An 18,625-nucleotide genomic window follows, 5' to 3' on the forward strand; every position below is an offset into this window, starting at 1 on the left:
TTGAGAAGCATAATTTCGTTGGATTCAGGCTTTCCTATTGCTTTTCTCTTGAATTTTTAAGTCGGGATGCCAAAAATGCAAAAACATTTCAGTCTAGACATTGTCTGTAATATATTAGGATTATAGTGTAATCTCCTTTAATTTATTTATCTCCACAGGCTGCCCCCTGTACGTTTATTTTAATTATGAAATTATAATGCTTGACATTGGAGAGAAGGGAACATAAGCACCCAAAATGAGTCATTTTTGTTGACTATAAATGAGTCAGAGTTACATCTGAGGGTGAGAGTACTCTCTTACAATTTTGGCTTTTTCCCCATTCGTTTTCTTATTTTCTTCTATTCCTCTTTCTGCCTGCCCTTCCTGCATATGTGCACAGTCTTGTGCTCTTGTATCACTGATGTCAGAGGACTTTTACCAGGCTTCATTTGTGGCCCTGGGTCCTAAACATAGAAGTGAGAACATAAATGGACTATAGTGGCATACCTATTAATTGTAATATCCAGAGAGCTCCTCTTCATTGTTTAAGATTAATACCTGGGAATTTACTATAAATGAAAAGGGGCTGTGTACTTGTAACTCTGGGACATCCAGCTGCCCTCGCTTATGCCAATGAGAATAGCATTACTTTGTGAAAAAAAATTACTAATGAGCCCAGGCAGTTCGGACCTGTAGCACTCTGCCCAGGTAAACATTCTCTTTAGAGACTATTTAGACCAATGGCTCTCAAATATGAGTTGTTCGTTAGAATCACCTGGAGGGCTTGTGAAAACACAGATTTCAATGTTTCCTCCTCAGGTGTTTAATTCAGGAAGTGGGGGTGGGGGCTGAGAAGATGTATTTCTAACACACTCCCAGATGCTCCTGCCTCTGTGCTTGATCTCAGGACCGTACTTTGTGAACCAGTGCTTAAAATCCCCTGGATGATGGGAATAACCTCACATGACATCTGTTATCTTAGGATGTTTGGCAGGGTGAATTTAAGATTGTGCACAACTAGCTGTGTTACCGAATGACCTATCCCCGCCACTAAGGAGCCGAGCAGGTGAGCCCTGGTGGTCCTGGGGCCAATTGCTCTGTGCCAGGGAACCCCAAGGAGGCTGGACCAATCGGAAGCACAGCTCCTGGCTGGGCTTGCCAACACTGTTGTGGAACAAACTCAGATAAACTGGTTGTAGGAGAAGTCAGTAACTCAAGAGAAGATGGTTTGGAAAAGAGAAAGGGAGAAATGTAGGGTGCTGCCAGCAAGGAACTTGGTGGCAGGCTCAAGCTTTAACCACTGACTTCTCCACCAGCAAGATGGACACCGACTGTGTTACAGGGAGAGGTTGGGGTGGAGTACATGCAAGAGAGCAGGCGGGAGTGCGTGATCATGGGTGGGAGTCACTATGTGTTCAGCCCACGATCACGGGCAGGGAAGGGGACATGTGGGATGTGGTCGTCTAGGCATTCCATTGCTATCCGGGCTTTTCTGGTCTGGCAGTTGGGATGTTCAGGTCTTCGCAAAATGTCTTTGTCAATGCCTCGAGAAAGTTTGATAAGAAATAAGCACAATGGGTTTTCATTGGAGCATCAGTTAAGCAGTCTTGCCTGTTTCTGGTTTTAACTGTTGGGGTCTATAGTTGAGCAAGACAGCTCGCTAAGAGCTGCTCTGTTTGTGATACTACAGTATAGAAACTTTTGTCTTCTCTAAGAAATTTACTTTTTTATTTTTTCTGGCTTTTATTTAAATTACATTTGCTTAAGGATAGACTCAGCGTTTCTGATCAGTTCTGAGCGATTGGTCTTTGGCTATATAAATCAGATATTCAATATAAAGTTCTTTTGGATTATGGCAGCTTTGTATTATTTAGATGATTAATTGTGATATGTTTGGTTGAATGTGAGAAATAATTTTCCTTTTGTCTTTTTTTAATGCAACCCCTATGCAGGTAAATAAAACTGAGTTTTGAGGGAGTGCCTTCTATACTAGTGAAAACCCATTATAATTAGACTGACTAGCTGTGGGATTAAGTACCTGGCAAAACCTGAGAATCACAGCTTCAGCCTATCCATGAAGTTACGAAATTCAACTACTATCTATTGCTGTTAAGTCCTAGTCGCGGTGGGAGTGCCTCCCAAAGTGTACATGGTGCTCACTGCACCAGGGCTGAGACATGTTGGGAGACTGTGTGTGTGATAGATACATGCCTTGAAGGAGTGAGGATGAAACCATGAAATCAGAGGGTGTTAATACTGCTTCTAGGAGAGGAGGCATTTTGGAGGATGAGTAAGGTTCGAATGTGTGAGTTAGGATGGGGTGTGTCTCAGGGCTCAGCGAGCAGCAGCCCAGGCAGGCAGCTAGGCTGGAGGCTTAGGGGGTACAGGCAATGTTTTACTAGATTTAGCTTCAGTAGAACCAGTGTAGTTTTCAGGGTTTTGTTTGTCACTTGTTTGTTAATTTCTAAGACAATCTGGGGCATTTAAGGCTGAAGAAACTTCTTTGTTTAGAAATAAAAGTGAAGTTGCCCCATGTAATACCTAAATAGCTGTACACATTCTTACGCATACTTTTGATTTAGCCTGTGTTGCATTTATATGTTCCATATAATTTTGTTTTAATGTGGAATAAAAGCAAAAGATTTTTTTCTCCCTTGAGATTTGACGTGGTGCCTGATTGTCTTTCCTGAATGCAGAATGAGTTGACATGTGGCTTTATTTTGGTCGAGGTGCACACTTGCAAAGACAAGATCCTTTCTTTACTTTCAGTGACTTCCTGCCACTATCTATTGGTAAATATATGTATATCATAATTTATTTTAAAAACAACCAACCTTCCCCCACCCAGCCCCAACTAATTACACTCTAAGTTTAGACATTCGGCATATCATGCCATCCCACAGCAGTGCTGTGCATTAAATGTTAATAGGCTACTAAATCACATGAACACGTCATCAGCTGATTATTTCGTATTGATGCTTTGTACCTTCACCTTAGAACTCTTGAATTCCCCATTGCCAGCTCTGAAATATGAAAAAAAAAGTTGCGTAGATACATTAGTACTTTTTCCAGATAAAAATATAATGGATGGAGGGGTGGGCCCCTGGGTGGCTCACTCAGTTGGGTGTGTGCCTTTGGCTCAGGTCATGATCCCAGGGTGCTGGGATCGAGGCCCACATTGGGCTCCCTGCTCATCAGGGAGCCTGCTGCTCCCTCTGCCTCTCCCCCTTACTTGGGCTTTCTTTCTCTCTCTCTCAAATAAATAAATAAAATCTTAAAAAAATATATAATCGAGTGGTGTAAAGCCTGGGGTTTCTGTTCAGAATAAATGTGAACAGCATGCATTCAGTATTTTCGTTTAATTAGAAAATAAATATTTTTCTTGAGAGATAGAATGTGCGTTGAATTTGTGAAAAGTAAAACCTGATGTATGGATTGTGTTGGTTCGTTATTCAGAGATCATTGAAATCTGTCTTTGTGTGTTTCTTTGTGTGTTTCAAACTCACAACCCTGAGATCAAGAGTCGCACACTACCTGCTGGGCCAGCCAGGTGTCCGTGAGAATACTTCTAAAACTTTGTTTTTTATTTACAACAGAATGTATCTGTTACTTTATCATTATGGATATCATTTGTTCCACTAATCTGACTGCCTTTGATGATAATGTAAAAAAGGTTTCTGGACATTTTACACACATTATTGAAATGCTTGCCACATGTATTGGGAAGAGGCCTTAGGTAGTGCGGGTTTAAGCTGACACACATTGATACTGCTCACAGTTTCTTACAGAAGGGTGAAAAGAGCAGGGGTATTAGACTGGACTTTATAATTCTCCTGAACTGTGATGATAAAGTCAGAATTTGTAACCACTGTAAGGGGAAAACACATCAGAGGTAAGGTGTTAAAATCAGATAACTTATCTCATGTGGCTTGCTGTGATTATTGGCATAGGCTTAGCTAAGTTTAGCATTTAATTATATGCTAACTTTATTATGCAAAGGTAACATACATCCTTAGTTTTATTTTATACATTTTTTATAGCTGTCAAAACACAGGATAGTTACGGTCTACTTCTTGTGGAGCCACTGAAGTGATACCCTATTGTTGGTGCATTGTCAGGGGAGTGGGGGGTGGGGGGGGAAGGAGCAGAGGTGCATTTGTTTGTGACATTGAAAATATGAAAAGTGTAAGAATTTTACATTTTCTGGGGTAACTACATAAAAATTCATTTATCATTAAGACATTAGATTCTGTTTGAGCTTAAAAAATGTATTGAGCACCTCCTGTATGCTCGATTAAATGGTGGTGGGTGTTAGGGATGCAAGATGAATTAAGATGGATCTCAGGGAGGTTGGGAGTTTACCAGCAATTTTTCTCTTGATTTGCTGTACCTTCTGAATTTTTCTGATGAACGTATCTTATGTATAATCGTACAGACTTGGACTGATGTCTTGAGCCTCGTCGTTCTTGACCCCGCTGGTAAAGAGTTAATGGTGATTTCATGATCTGCATCAGGGTAGGAAGTGGAGTGGACTGGCCAGATTGAGGAGGCTTTCATGTTGTCTTTTTGGGAGAGGGCTAAAAGTAGAGGTCTGGCAGTCTTGCCTCTGGCTAGCATTCCTGCCCCTTAAAAAACACCTTAGAAAGCGATTTAGAACTTTGTCTTCCTTCTGACTCACTCTGAAATCTTTTACCTTTTAGCAAGGTAGTTTTCCTTGTTCAGTGTGTTTTAAAAGGAGGTGGGGGCGGTAGGAGGTAGGGTGTTTACTAGTTGCCAGCATAGGAATGCCTCAGAGTTAAGTTCCTTGTGTAATCTACCAATTGCCCTTTGTTTACTTTTTAACTCTTCGATAATGCCATGTTGGTGATTTGGAGTCTTTCTGCACCAAGTAATCAGTTTTTCCCTCATGCTGTAGGAAACCTGTGACCTCTCTTCTCCTGATTAGTGTTTTGTCTGTTTTACCCTTCTGTCAGTAACCTTTGTCACTCCCTGACCTCTGCTCATCTGTCAGAGACACAGAGTTCCACTGCTCAGGGTGTAGAACCTTTATTCCCCAGTCATCTGATTTTCAAGGCACACCCAGTTTTACTTTCCTTTATCTCCCGAGTTCTCAACTTCTCCTTTTTAGATTCCTTCTTTTCATATGAGTTTCCCATAAACAGACAGGCTTTTCTTTTATTCATTTATTTTTAAAATTTTTTAAAGTGGATTGGTAGTGAACCCAGCAGGAGAGAACACACATCTTTGCTGGAAGAACTCTTTTTAAACCAAGACCTCTAAGATTCCCCACGGATAGAGTGTCAAGGACATGAGTTCATATTCTCCTGCGAATGAACATACATAGAAACAAGCTACCCTAAGTGAGAGTTAGGAGATACAACAAACTAAATAAGCTCTCACAGATTGCAGATAGTAGAGTTACCATATAGAATATAAAAATCAGTATATCTACTGTGTAGAAATAGAGACCGAGAATATAATGAAGGATGAACAGGATCAAAATTGACCATAGATTGGAAAAAGGACCAAAGAGATCTTTTATAAATGATACATACGTAGTAATTTAAATTTAAAAAAATAGACTGATAAAGGACTTTAGACACAAAGTGAGAGCTGAAATGGAAGATAGACAAAGATTTAAAGTACAAAAGAAAGGTTAAGAGATAGATAAGGATGAAAATGTTAAACATGTTGAATCTGAATCTCAGAAAAAGAGAGTAGGATGGAGGATACATAACAGTCAAAGTTGTGATGGCTGAGACCTGTTCAAAATTGGTGAAGTATATAAATGGGAAGCCAACGAATACTAAATCAGATAAATAAAGAGACATGCCTACTAGATACATGATCGTGAGACTGGAGAACATTGCAGACCTTGGTGGAGGAGGGGGAGGGTAATTACAGAGAAGGGACAGGTAACCTAGAAAGGAATGGCAGACAAATGGCTTCTATTTTAATAGCAAATGTAGAAGCCAGAAGATAGTCAAATGATACCCTCAAAGTGATGAGAAAAAAAAGGATTAACCTACAATTCTATATTCAGGAAAACCATCATTCAAGAATGAATGCAAAGTAGATATTTCAAACTAAAAGAATAGCTAAAGGGGTAACTGTTTTGTGCCTTTTAACTCTGGGGAGTGGGGAGGAGGAAAGAAAATCAGAGGGCAGGGCAAGAGCAGTGAGATTTTTAGGAGGTTGTGCTTTAACCTCACCACGAGCCCCAAAATACTTAGTAAATGCCATTTAAAAAATTAAGAAAGACGGGGCGCCTGGGTGGCTCAGTCGTTAAGCATCTGCCTTCCGCTCAGGTCATGATCCCAGGGTCCTGGGATCGAGCCCCGCATCGGGCTCCCTGCTCAGGAGAAAGCCTGCTTCTCCCTCTCCCACTCCCCCTGCTTGTGTTCCCTCTCTCACTGGGTCTCTCTCTGTCAAATAAATTAAAAAAAAAAAAAAAAAATTAAGAAAGACTTTGTGAGTTGCTTTCTTCTGATGACTGATAAAGGTTAGATTTGGCTGTCTTTGCAGTTTGTAAGGCTGAATGTAGATGTTGGAAAACGGAGATGGAAGAATGATGGATTGAGGAGTGGGAACGCATGGGCACTGGCGGGGGCGGGGTGAAGGCTGTGACATTAGGGTGCAGGCTGAGTAGCTCTCCCAGGGGAAGGGGAGGTCCTGGCTGGCAAATAAAACAAAAATCTTAAATCTACCACTTGGAGAAGAATGCTGTGCACAGTGGGTTACATTGTCAGACTCGCCTATTGCTCAGTGTCATAGGTCATGCCTGAGTTGGTGAAATAGCTGCATTTCGGAATACATTTGATCTCTGTAAATATTCTTTCTGGAAAGACTTTCCTAAGCTTTGATGGGAAGCTGCTGCAAATTGTTTATCTATCTACAGTCATGAGAGGGCCTCTTCTGAAGTGAGGTGGTGGTCTAGGATTGGGTTGAAATCTAAGAACGGGGTGACATTCTGAGGCCAGGGCCAAAATCGTAAGTACTTCAGTGAGGTTACTGTGATGAAAACAATCTGCATTTTGACTACCTTTGGGATTGTATTTTACTTTTACTATTACTATGTTTTAAAGAATTTAAGTAATCTCTACACTCAACGTGGGGCTTGAATTTATAACCCCTCGATCAAGTCACATGCTCCACCGACTGAGCCAGCCAGGCACTCCTGCTTTTGGGATTTTTATCAAACTACTCATACAATTATTTGTTCATTTGTGAGTTTCAGACATAATAAAGAGCTGTATCTCCTAGAGATTCCAATAAAGATATGTGTATGGAATATGAAAATAACTTGAAGTTGTATTTTGGTGTTTTATTCTGTTTTAATAGTGGTAAAAGTCCATATTAGCATGATTTGTTTGATCACTTACTGTGATCAGACTTAGAGACTTAAAGAGTGAGGTCAAATAGAGTTCTCCCTTTATGTGTTTTAATCCCTGTTTGAAGTCAGAGGTTATTTGGCTGATTCTATACTGAATAAAATACCTCTTTATGTATTTGGAATAAAAAACTGAAACCATTTTGTTTTTACCTAGTGAAATCAGCCTGTGACTGAATCAGAACTGTGTAAAACTGTTAGGTAGGTTTGGAATTTACAATTTTGTCACACAGTGTATAGTGACTACTCTGAAGACGAAGTCTTAGTGAGACTTTGAACTTGCTCGGCTTTGAGAACATTTCCTTGATCGTGGTCATGTTGGCTTGATGGTATTTGACAGTTCTTGAAATTGGCTTTTATTAACTTGTAGGTTCTTCAGTATAACTTACTGAAACATAAAAATATGTAGAACTCTGCTCTAATTATCTAATTTAAAGGAAGGACTTGTATTGATCTATTCTCCACAGCCAAAGAGTTGGTGAGGCTAAAAGTGATTTCTTTTTCTTGTTTTACATAGATTAAATCCACAGTAATTATCAAGTTTAATGTAATTCCTAGCTGGTACTAGACGTGAGAATATTCATTTTCTTAGAGATGTATCTGATTATGAAAAAGACTCCTAATTCTTGCTAGATCATCACCGGTACAATGCTTAAAAAATCTCCACTCCCACCTCCTCTCAGTTGCCAAACATACATAGATGACTTTCTTTTTCTTTTTCTTAAAGATTTTATTTATTTATTTGAGAGAGAGAATGAGACAGAGAGCATGAGAGAGGGGAGGGTCAGAGGGAGAAGCAGACTCCCCACTGAGCAGGGAACCCGATGCGGGACTCGATCCCGGGACTCCAGGGTCATGACCTGAGCTGAAGGCAGCCGCTTAACCGACTGAGCCACCCAGGCGCCCCACAGATGACTTTCTGATCTGTGTTTTAATTTCACCTCTCTGAATCCAGGTAACCAAATTCCTTTTGAATCAAGCAGGGGGTAATAAGTAAAATACTTAGAAGCCTGCCCTTCTGAGTTTTGTTCATATTCATGGGCAGAAGAAGCATTCTCATTATTTGCTTGATGCATCCTTTGCATGGAGTTACTATTACTGGATCGAATGTTCTTGCCTTTTCTGCTCCGACGGCCAGCACTCTGTAAGCAGAACCCAGATCATGGATGTTAGTAAGCTTCTCCCTTTTCCAGAAGGGGCCATAAAATTAAGTTTTGCAAGCATTCTGTCATTTTGGGTGGGAAGATGATACTCACATGGTGATAGAATATAATACTGAAAAGTGTGGATTCATCTGGTACGGACTCTCAGTGCACAGTTTTAAAATAAATGTCAAACAAAAACCCTTTCATCTGGTGGGAAATCTAAGGCAGGATGTGTGCCCGTTTAAAAGGCTAAAATACCACTTCTAACTTTTTAAAGTCGATTTTCTTTTTGAAGAAGTAGTTGACTTCTGAGTGTTTTTTTTTTTTTTTTAAAGATTTTATTTATTTATTTGAGAGAGAGAATGAGACAGAGAGAGAGAGCATGAGAGGGGAGGATCAGAGGGAGAAGCAGACCCCCTGCTGAGCAAGGAGCCCGATATGGGACTCGATCCCGGGACTCCAGGATCATGACCTGAGCCGAAGGCAGTTGCTTAACCAACTGAACCACCCAGGCGCCCGACTTCTGAGTGTTCTAAAGGGGGTATTACTAGCACTCCGGGGCAAACCTTGCGGGTAGAAAATAAAACTGAAATCCTGGTCCTTTAAGTTCGCGTGTCATGAAGTCCGACCATTTATATACCGGTGGGTTGTGGCTTGCCGAGCATTACTTCAAGAAATGTCCGTGGCACGTTTGTTCCCTGAGGGAAGCCTCAGTCATAGGCACCCCTTCCCCACTCCTGTACTTCGTCAAGGTGAGGGCGGAGAGGGGTCTGCTCCGAGGCAGTAAGATTTAGGACATCAAGACGATTGTCCGCCTCTAGAAAAGAAAAGTGACCTTTGTCTTCTTTCTCTTCTAGATTGTCTTTTTACTCGGGCCACTCTTCGTTCTCCATGTACTGCATGCTGTTCGTGGCAGTAAGTACTCAGCGTCCGTTTCCGGGGGGTGAGGTGCTGCGTGCAGCCGTGCAGCTCACGTGTTCAGCCTCAGTGTCCCCTCCCGGGCGGCCACCTCCGGCATCCTCGTGAGCTCGGCTTCTGCGGCTCAGAAGGGGCGCCCGTGCTTCTGCCACAGCCCGCTCCGGCTGCGGGGGAGGCCCGGCCCGGCGTGCAGGCCCCCTTGCGGAGCGGGCGGCGACTTGGGCACCTTCCGGGCAGTGGGGGGCCCTCCCCCGTGCACTAGGGGTTTCCTGCCAGTGGTAGGAACCTGACCATCAAGCTGCCAGCCCGGCGCTCGGAGGCCGGTGACGTGCGCCCTTGCTTCGGGACGGGTTTTCTGCGACATACCAACAGCCTCTGTGTCAGCACCGCGGGTCCCTGCTCTGGAGAACCGGGCCGGGGTGGCCGCTGCTGGGCGACGGCCTGACCCTAACTGGGAGCCCTGGGCCTTAGGAGCTCAAGCGGCCCCTTTCCCCCGGGGGTGCTGCTGGCGTTAGGGGAGGAGCTTTGATTCGTGGATGTGAAGCCAGCTCTTGCTGCTCCTTGAGTAGGTTTTGTTTTCCTTCCACTTTCTGAAACACTTGATTGACGGCTTTCCGCGGGACCAGAAAGGTTGCGGCTTCTGGAAGAACCAGTCGCTGCTTCGGGACTTAGCATCTCTCCGGTTGGCAGGTGCACTTCTAACTGCTAACCCAGACAGCAGCGTGCCAGTTGGCACTTGCAGCATACACAGTGGACAGTGAAGAGGTAGAGGTATTTGCGTCCACGGTTCGCAGCTCTAGAGATGAGTGTTTATCCAGAGTCACTTCAGGAAGACCAGGCTTTAGGGCATATCCAGGAGTCTTTAAAGGTCAGCTCAGTGGACTTACTTTTTATAATGTTCTCACTCTCCTATCTCTGCGTGTCTCTCTTTCTCTATAAAATTAACAAAATTTGTTGGAAAAGAAGAGAGCGAGAAGAGCTCTCTACCCTAAATGATCAGCTACAATTTTCATCTTAATTTTGTGAGTGGATTTTTATATGGTTGTGTTGTGTGTGAATTTGCCATTTGCTCTTTTTTCCCCCCCCTTTCCTTGGTCACAGTAAGTGCTCTTGAGTATTTAATGCTTACATTATAAGTCCAGGATATGTAATATTAAGAGTAGACTGCTGGGAGTTAATTTGGTCTCATTTGGAGACATTTTAATATCAATTCTTACCAGAATCCTGCTTTCACTTGAAAAACCCAAGTTTGAGAAGTCAGAAGAATGTAAAAATTACAGATGCGTGTGCTATGCAAAATTCAAACCCACAATTTCAAAACCATTATAATTGAGCTAATTTTTGTCTTCTTCACCATTTTTGGAAATATAAGTCTTTTGTCTTAGGTTAATTTAATTTTGCGAGGAAGCAACGGTACCAATTTAGCAGAATTTGGGGCTTGGCTTCCTTTTTAAAAAACACACCCAAATGTTTCTGAAAATGTGCCATGGGGAATGTGATTTATTTGAAGGGAGGAACAAGAAATACTATTCCAATATCCTCTGTTCATTTATCTTATTAGGAAAAGTTAGCATTCTTTCTAAAGGGAGCCACCATATATTTTTCTTTTCAAATAGGGCATGGGGGGAGGGTGTGTGCTGTGGTGAGCGCTGTGAATTGTGTAAGACTGACGAATCACAGACCTGTACCCCTGAAACAAATCACACATTATATGTTAATAATAAAATTTTAAAAATTTAAAAAATAAAAAATAAAATAAATCGGGGATGGGGACTGGGGGAGATGAAGGCTAGAGCCATTAGTATCCTGAGAAATCTTCCCAAAGTAGAAGTCTGTGACTGCACTGACGGCTTTTCAGTGTTTGCACTGTTTTCTATCTGCCCCCAGCCAGACCTCGCCATTGCGGCTTCTGTGCTTTGTCGGTCCCTCACCTGTGTGTCAGTGTCTTTAAGTCCTTAAGGAGAGAGACTCAAGAATCCTGAGGTTGATATTGATGATTTGCATTTAAACTACTTTAATTGTTGACTCTTGATAATCCTCATGACCTAGGAGAAGAGGGATGGTTGCCACCCTTTTATAAAGTTGGGGAAATAGGGGCCTTGGAAGGCTGTTGAGGTCTGTCAGCTCTCTAGTGGTCTCTTGCTCATCAGGTTCCCTTGCTTTGCTGATAGACCCCTTGATCTGAACCCTAGTCCAGTTATTTTAAAGTTTAGGAGATGACACATGACTTTTACCAACTTTTTTTTTTTTTTCTAAAGATTTTATGTATTGATTTGACAGAGAACACAAGCAGGGGGGTGGCAGCGGGAGAGGGAGAAGCAGGCTCCCCGCTGAGTGGGGAGCCCAACGCAGGGCTCAATCCCAGGACCCTGGGACCATGACCCGAGCCCAAGGCAGACGCTTAACTGACTGAGCCACCCAGGCGCCCCCCAACTGTTTTTAATTGTAAAGAATGTTCTCAGACATATCATATTTCCATATCCTGTAGTTTACGGTTCATGTTTGCTCCTTTGACCCTTCTCAAAATATCTGTACATTCAGTCAAATATAAACTTTCACTGAGGGCTCTTTTGTAAAATATGTGAAACTACTGTATAGAGGATGAGATTAATAGATAGAGGGCCTCAGTGGTAAGCCTGCTCTGTGGACACCCGGGAGTGTATGAGGAGGTAAGTTAAGGATCTAAGCAGAGGGAAAATGATCTTGATTGTAGTTTGGTAACTGGGGTCAGTATGAGCTCGTAGAGGTAAAGTTATAATGAAAAGTTCAGATAAATAGATTTGTCATAGACCAAGGCCTTTCTGGAGAGGAAAGCTGGTCAGAGCAACCATGCACTGCATTTCAGGGACTCTGAGGGGTGGAAATATTTACTTGATGTGGATGTAGGCCCCAGCTTTTATTTCAGCCCCTGAACACACAGATGTCTCCCTGCTTTCCAGCTCTCACATTTATATACAACATTTAACCAACCCCACGTCCTCTGCCAGTTCCTTAGGCAGTGACTCATCTTGTTTCCCTAGGCATCTTGGCATCGTGGGTCAGTCCCAGATTTGGGTGGAGATGTATAGTCATTTAAATTTGGAGGACAGTTTTTGATAGCTGAAACTTCCGCCAAGAATTCCTGACACCCAGAAATTAACTTTAAAAAAGAAAATATCCTGACCATTGTTCTCCTCTGGCAGGCAGCCCAGCCCTGCACTTGACAGTGGCAGGACAGTCAGCACCCATGGATACCACCTCGGCTGGCGGGAGCATACAGCAGGGCTTCTTTGCACATAGCTAGGTCTGCCCACTGAACTGGGCCAAGTGCCAAAGAATCCAAACTTACTTCACTGTCTGGGAAAGGAAGCATGTTACGAGACCGTTCTTTTTTCAGTACATATATATATGGAATGTATTGGAATAGATACTGAAGGAAACACATTTCCCAGCACTGTACTGTGGAGCCTGAAATCTCAGATTGTGTTTCTGTCTGTTAACGAAATTCCTGGATTAATTGCTACAGTGGGGGCCCAAGCACCTTAGTGTCTGTGCTTCAGCTACACCCCCTCCCCTGCCACAGGATGTATCTGGGTCTTGCCCCCTCCTGTTGGGATAGTGCTCTTTGATACCACCCACTTCTCTCAAGATTTGTACAGTCCTTCCCCCACACTCACCCTGTAGTACCTACGATTGGTGATGTTTCAGGAAGATGGTTTCCAAAGTGTGACTTAATGCCGGGCATTGGGCAAGTGAACAGCCCAGGAACTATAGGAATCCTGTCTAATTGTAACGTGGGATTCTACACTTAAATTTAGAAACTCTGTAAATCCTAAAGATGGTGAAATTGAAGCCTAGAGTAAACACTAAACAGAGGTCAGCCTTAGGGTGTTCTGGCCAGATCTGTCATGAAGTGGAGGTAGAATAATGTATTGCCTGGCTCAGTCTTAGAGGCTGTTTTTCAAAATACATAGAGCAAGGAATATTTCTTTGTGTTGAACATGCAACTGTTGGTCTAGTTCAGGAGGTGGCAGATGATTTCAGTAAGAGGTCAGATCATAGTTAGGCTTTGTAGGCCACAATACAGTCTCTGTTGCATTTTTTTTTTTTTTTAAAGATTTTATTTATTTATTTGACAGAGACACAGCTAGAGAGGGAACACAAGCAGGGGGAGTGGCAGAGGGAGAGGGAGAAGCAGGCTTCCCGCTGAGCAGGGAGCCTGATGCGGGGCTCGATCCCAGGAGCCTGGGATCATGACCTGAGCCGAAGGCAGACGCTCAACAACTGAGCCACCTAGGCGCCCTGCATGTTCTTTTTTTAAAAAAATAGTCCTTTAAAATGTGAAAACCATTCTTAGCTTGCAAGCCGACCCCGACTCAACTTTAAAATGGGGGAAAAAACCCTTATTTTAAGAATAGATTATTAACTCTGTGAGACAACAGCATTTTGTAGTTAAGTGTTACAGGATCAAGGAAAGGCAAAATAAAAATAAACCAGCCTCACAAAATATTTTTGTCAGCAATTAGATTTGATTTTATTTTAAATTCTTTGTTTGTTTGTTTATTTATTTGACAGAGAGACACAGCGAGAGAGGGAACACAAGCAGGGAGAGTGGGAGAGGGAGAAGCAGGCTTTCCCGCTGGGCAGGGAGCCCGATGCGGGGCTCGATCCCAGGACCCGTGGATCATGACCTGAGCCAAAGGCAGATGCTTAACCGACTGAGCCACCCAGGCGCCCCAGCAATCAGATTTTAAAAGTGAGAAGTTAGACCCTTTAATGGAAGCTAATTTTTTTTTTTTCCAGAAATTTTAGGCAAAAAAGGCTATAGTCTACCCTTTGGTGATAGTAAGATAATGAAAGAATACCTAAATAGTGTCAACAGACATTGAATTTTCTTATTTTAAAAAGCTGTATTAAAAAAAAAAAAGCTGTATATATAATATTTTACAAAAAAAGAAAAACGTGTATACCTTTGCATTTTTTTTTTCCGATGTGACCCCATGCATTGAAAAGCCCTGTTTATTTTGACCAGGTCTTTGTGTTCCCTACAAAACTATCATGAGGCTCTTCCCAAAAGAGATTCAGTGTTGGATTCTTTCTGGATTAGGAGGAAGGCTTCTCTGCACTTGTCAGGGAAGCATTTGCTGCCTGCACGTGGAACGTCTTCCTCCAATCCCCTCTGCCTTTGACTCTCTGGTTATTTTGAGCAAATCGATTTTCTGACCTTGTTGCCTTAAGGAATAAGAAATGGCCTTTATGAATCTCTAGTATATCTTAGCTAAGAAGCTTTTATTTATTTCTTTAAAGAGTATTGGACATAGTAACTTATTTCCATCCCATTTTCAATAGGTTTTACTTTGCTAAGAGACTAGACACTTTAAGAGACTGAACACTTGACCCTACACTAAGCAGTTAAGAGTTTCCTGACCAGAAGCCCTATGTGGAAGAGTGGCTCAGGGCCTATCCTTGCTTAGTTTGCTCTTGTTGGAAGGAAAAACCACATCTGGAACCTTCCTTTTCACAAGGGCCAGTAGTGATGCCTGGTTTTAGTGAGGACATTCCTGGAGGATATTGGTGGATTATCCCTAAGGCTAATTATCAAACTATTTTTTGCTTTCTAAATCTGGGTTATGCACAATCATTGGTTGTATCTGATTTGCCCTGAGCTCTTGCTCTGATACACCATCTGGTCAGGAAAATAATAGTTCCTTTGCTGGAGAGACAGCGAGAAATCGAGATAGGCCTCACTGTGGTTTCCTTTTGAGGCCTTGAGGTTCATTTCCTCTCCTAAGTTCTCCTGTGGTAGATGTCTATCCTGCCTTTTGAACAGATGAAAAAGTGGGCAGGGAGCAGTGTAAAGGTTGGTGAAGTACATGATGTATCTTTGTTTTTCCTGCTAACTTTATTCTCAGTTTGTGCCTCCTGGAACCCCACATGCCTCTTGCCTTTTCCTGTGACAGCAGGGATGACACTAGTGATAGGCTCAGTTGTTCTTTTCACAGACCTGTTTTCTTTGCCTCCAGGGAGTACCTCAGTGACCAGCTGCAGGTTGGTCCATTCTGCCTTGTCTACCCTTTCTCTTATTTCTAGTTGGGAACTTTCTGCTTCGGAGCTGCTTTCACCAGAAGGTTGGATGTTAGGATCAGGAGGGATCCAGACACTAGAATTTGTCACTAGGCAGTACTCTTGTCCCCCACTAGTGGACCAAAATCCCCATGGGGCAGGTCAGTTGAGGCCAAACTGAAGCATGCTCAGAAAAGAATATTAAAATGGGCCTGAGAGCAGCAACAGAGATGGGTAGATGAACCATTTTTGGCTTAGGGTAGGGGTTCACACCTTGTACTGTACGTAGAAAGAAGTCATGGAAGTAAATCCCATATCCAATGCCAGACCGCGCTTGTAACAGGGCCTTCAGTGGACATTTAATGTGTTTGTTCTCATGGGATTTAATTTTTTTTTCCCTCACGGTGTGAACCCCAGTGTATAAATACTATTTTCCTTCTCGATTGAAACTTACTTTTTTTTTAAAAGTAAAACTCCTCATCATTCAAGTCACAGAAATCCAAATTAAGAACAAAATGGGATTTTAATTGAACACAGAGGTGGCTGGTAATTGGGATTTTATCTTTTGGTTGTAAGCAACTGACTTAGATCTCCCAGAGGGAAAAAAAAAATTTTTTTTAAAGATTTATTTACTTATTTAGAGAAAGAGAAAGTGTGTGCACGTGAGCAGGGGGAGGGGCAGAGGGAGAGGGAGACAAGCAGACTCCCTGCTGAGCAGGGAGCCCAATGTGGGGTTCAATCCCGGGACCCTGAAATCGTGACCTGAGCCACCCAGGTGCCCCCAAAATGGTTTATAGTAAAGACCTCGATGAGCTAGAACTAGCATACCACCAGGAACTGAACTTGCTCCACCTGTCTCACGGGCCGCCTGGCTTCCTGGTGTGGCTGCCACTCTGCCCCATTCTTTGCTCTCTCCTCAGGGCTTGCTGTCCTTGCCTCACCATAACTTTTGCTTTCTCCTAAGTTTAGTTTGCAAGTAGCCTATCCTGTATCCTTTAGGTGCTCTTTCTAGACCTTCTGAAAAAAGAGAACCCGTTCATCCTTCTGCAAATTCCAGAGGGAGAATACGGCCCAGCAGATCTCGGGTTCGGGCCTGTCAGAGGTCATCTTCAGTGCCCTCTCTGAAGAGAAGGCAGAGTGGTGTGGTTCGGACGGGTCTCCCCCTTCACTGTGTCTGTGGAGGGACGGTTCCGCCCAGGAGGGGAATTTGTAAGTCGTTGACACTGCCACTGAGTCTCTCCCATACTGTGCACAACGCTGGATGTAGAGTTCCTCAGTTCTGAGTTTTAAGAGATAAGCAATGGACTTCCTTACTTGAATGTGCTTGGTGCGTACGTGATTAGCAAACACACGTGTGGGGAGAGGGGAGTCTGCAAAGGCAGGGCCTTACAGAGCCTTTTATTATAAGCTTTAGCATTAAAGCAGCTCTGTCCCTAAATCTAGTACGCGTAGAACAGTGGTGAGAGCTTCCAACACTGCTTCTGAGGCAGTTACGAACATGTACTTCCCTCAACAGTCTTGTGTTTAAAGCTACATAGACTGTCTTCTTTCCTCTAAAAGGACAAGGAATAGAATAAAAAATGATAAACCCACAAAGTCAAAAAATGGAAAAGGAGACAACAGGCAAGAGGTAATGATTTTGGGAAGCAGTTATAAATGAGCGGTAGAGGAAGTCAAATCTCTAGTGCCTCCAGAGGGTGAGATATTAGAAGATCTGCACTGCAGGACCCAAGAAAAGCTTAACACTGTCTGCTCTGTTGAAGCCGCTGACGTAAGAAAGACTTCTGGCTGGCAGCATGGGAGGACAGTTGTCCCCGTCTGGAGTTGTGGGCATGTCAGCTGTGGAACTCAAGTGGTCCAAGGGCCAAGAAACTCAGTGTGTTTATCTCCGTAGGGTCTACTGAAATGGAGGCGTCCTCGCAGCTGTGAACAGGGCTGTAGCTAGGTGATGCCCGGCCTTCCCAGAGCTACACTAAGGAAACAGCAGGCGAAAAGGAAGTACACTCACTTAGCCAGCCTCACCCCGAGCTGAGAACTGTTCTGTGACGGCAGCCTGCATACACGCCACGGCCGTTAGTTATCAGAGCCAGAGCCTGGAGGGGAGGGTAAGGTTAGGTGTAGAACCACAGTGGGGGGCTTCCTAGTACCCCCCTCAGGGTGAAATCATCTCTGGGTCACCAGAGAAGGGGGTAACATCTATACTTGGGTAGATGTGTAAGGAGAAACTAGCTACTTTGAGGGTTGAAGGTCACCTAAAGTACATAGAAGTTTGAGTACTAATCCGTAAGTGAATATTAATTAGGGGCAAGCTACCTAGAGTTAAAGTGAGGGTCTTTTTTGGAAGGAAAATACCGTTAGGATTTTAGAAGCCTAAGTGAGGAAGGACCTTCAAAGTCCTGAGTTTTCTTTGGGTTGGAAGCACAAACTAGGACTAAGCGTAAATCCATTTTAGAGTTGGTATTGTTTTTTTCTTGCTATGTCCTTAACAGAGGTAGGTGCAGTGCTCCCTACGGTGCATTCCTATAAGTATTTATAATTCAGAGGTATATATTTTTATAGTCTGAAGAACCCATGCCTTTAACAGTTATATGAAAAGGCAGTTAAATAATCAAAAGAGGGACAGCTGAACTTTTGGGGAGTAACATCCAAAACTTGGCTTCAGCCCCAGTCAAGGTACTATTCTCCTTGAAATGAGTAAAACATTTCCAATGAAGACAAAACTAGTGAGGGGAATATTACTGGCATGGTTGTGTTACCTAACTGGATTCAGTTGCCAGATGCAAACTTTGCTTCAACCAGAACCAGCTATCTTCCCAACTCCAGAATCTTGAGACAAGCCTCTTACTGTTTACATTTTTATAGCTTCAACAACAAAGAAAAAAGGAAAGGAGGGGGTCTGCAGAAAGCCAGGAGTACTTTAACCAGCTAATGAGTGCAATTCAATTTAACAACTGGTATGCTCTTTTACAATTAGATGTTTCTACTGTAAAAATACTCGATAAAATTAGACAGACAGTCTCTGAGTTTTTGCCAGCCGCTGAGAACTAAATGCTCGCTCACAGTGCGCAAGGAACTGGGAATGGATCTGTTTCAAGTAGGCAGTGTCTATGGGCACAGCCACATAAATTGTTTTCTGAGGAATGCATTTAAT

At 42.9% G+C, this 18,625-nt stretch overlaps 1 protein-coding gene across 6 annotated transcripts in view; it reads left to right on the plus strand.

The window, feature by feature from the left end:
- PLPP1 (phospholipid phosphatase 1) overlaps positions 1 to 18,625 on the plus strand; it is an 87,629-nt gene that overhangs the window by 65,385 nt on the left and 3,619 nt on the right. For all 6 annotated transcript variants that reach the window (XM_081826871.1, XM_081826872.1, XM_031027379.2 and 3 more), the window contains one exon: positions 9,372 to 9,429. In XM_081826871.1, coding sequence (XP_081682997.1) covers positions 9,372 to 9,429 — 58 coding nt within the window. The remainder of the gene's footprint in view (positions 1 to 9,371; positions 9,430 to 18,625) is intronic.

Source organism: Leptonychotes weddellii, chromosome 7 (assembly GCF_054177405.1).
Source record: "Leptonychotes weddellii isolate Sample4059 chromosome 7, ASM5417740v2, whole genome shotgun sequence".
Classification (NCBI taxonomy): Eukaryota; Metazoa; Chordata; class Mammalia; order Carnivora; family Phocidae; genus Leptonychotes; species Leptonychotes weddellii.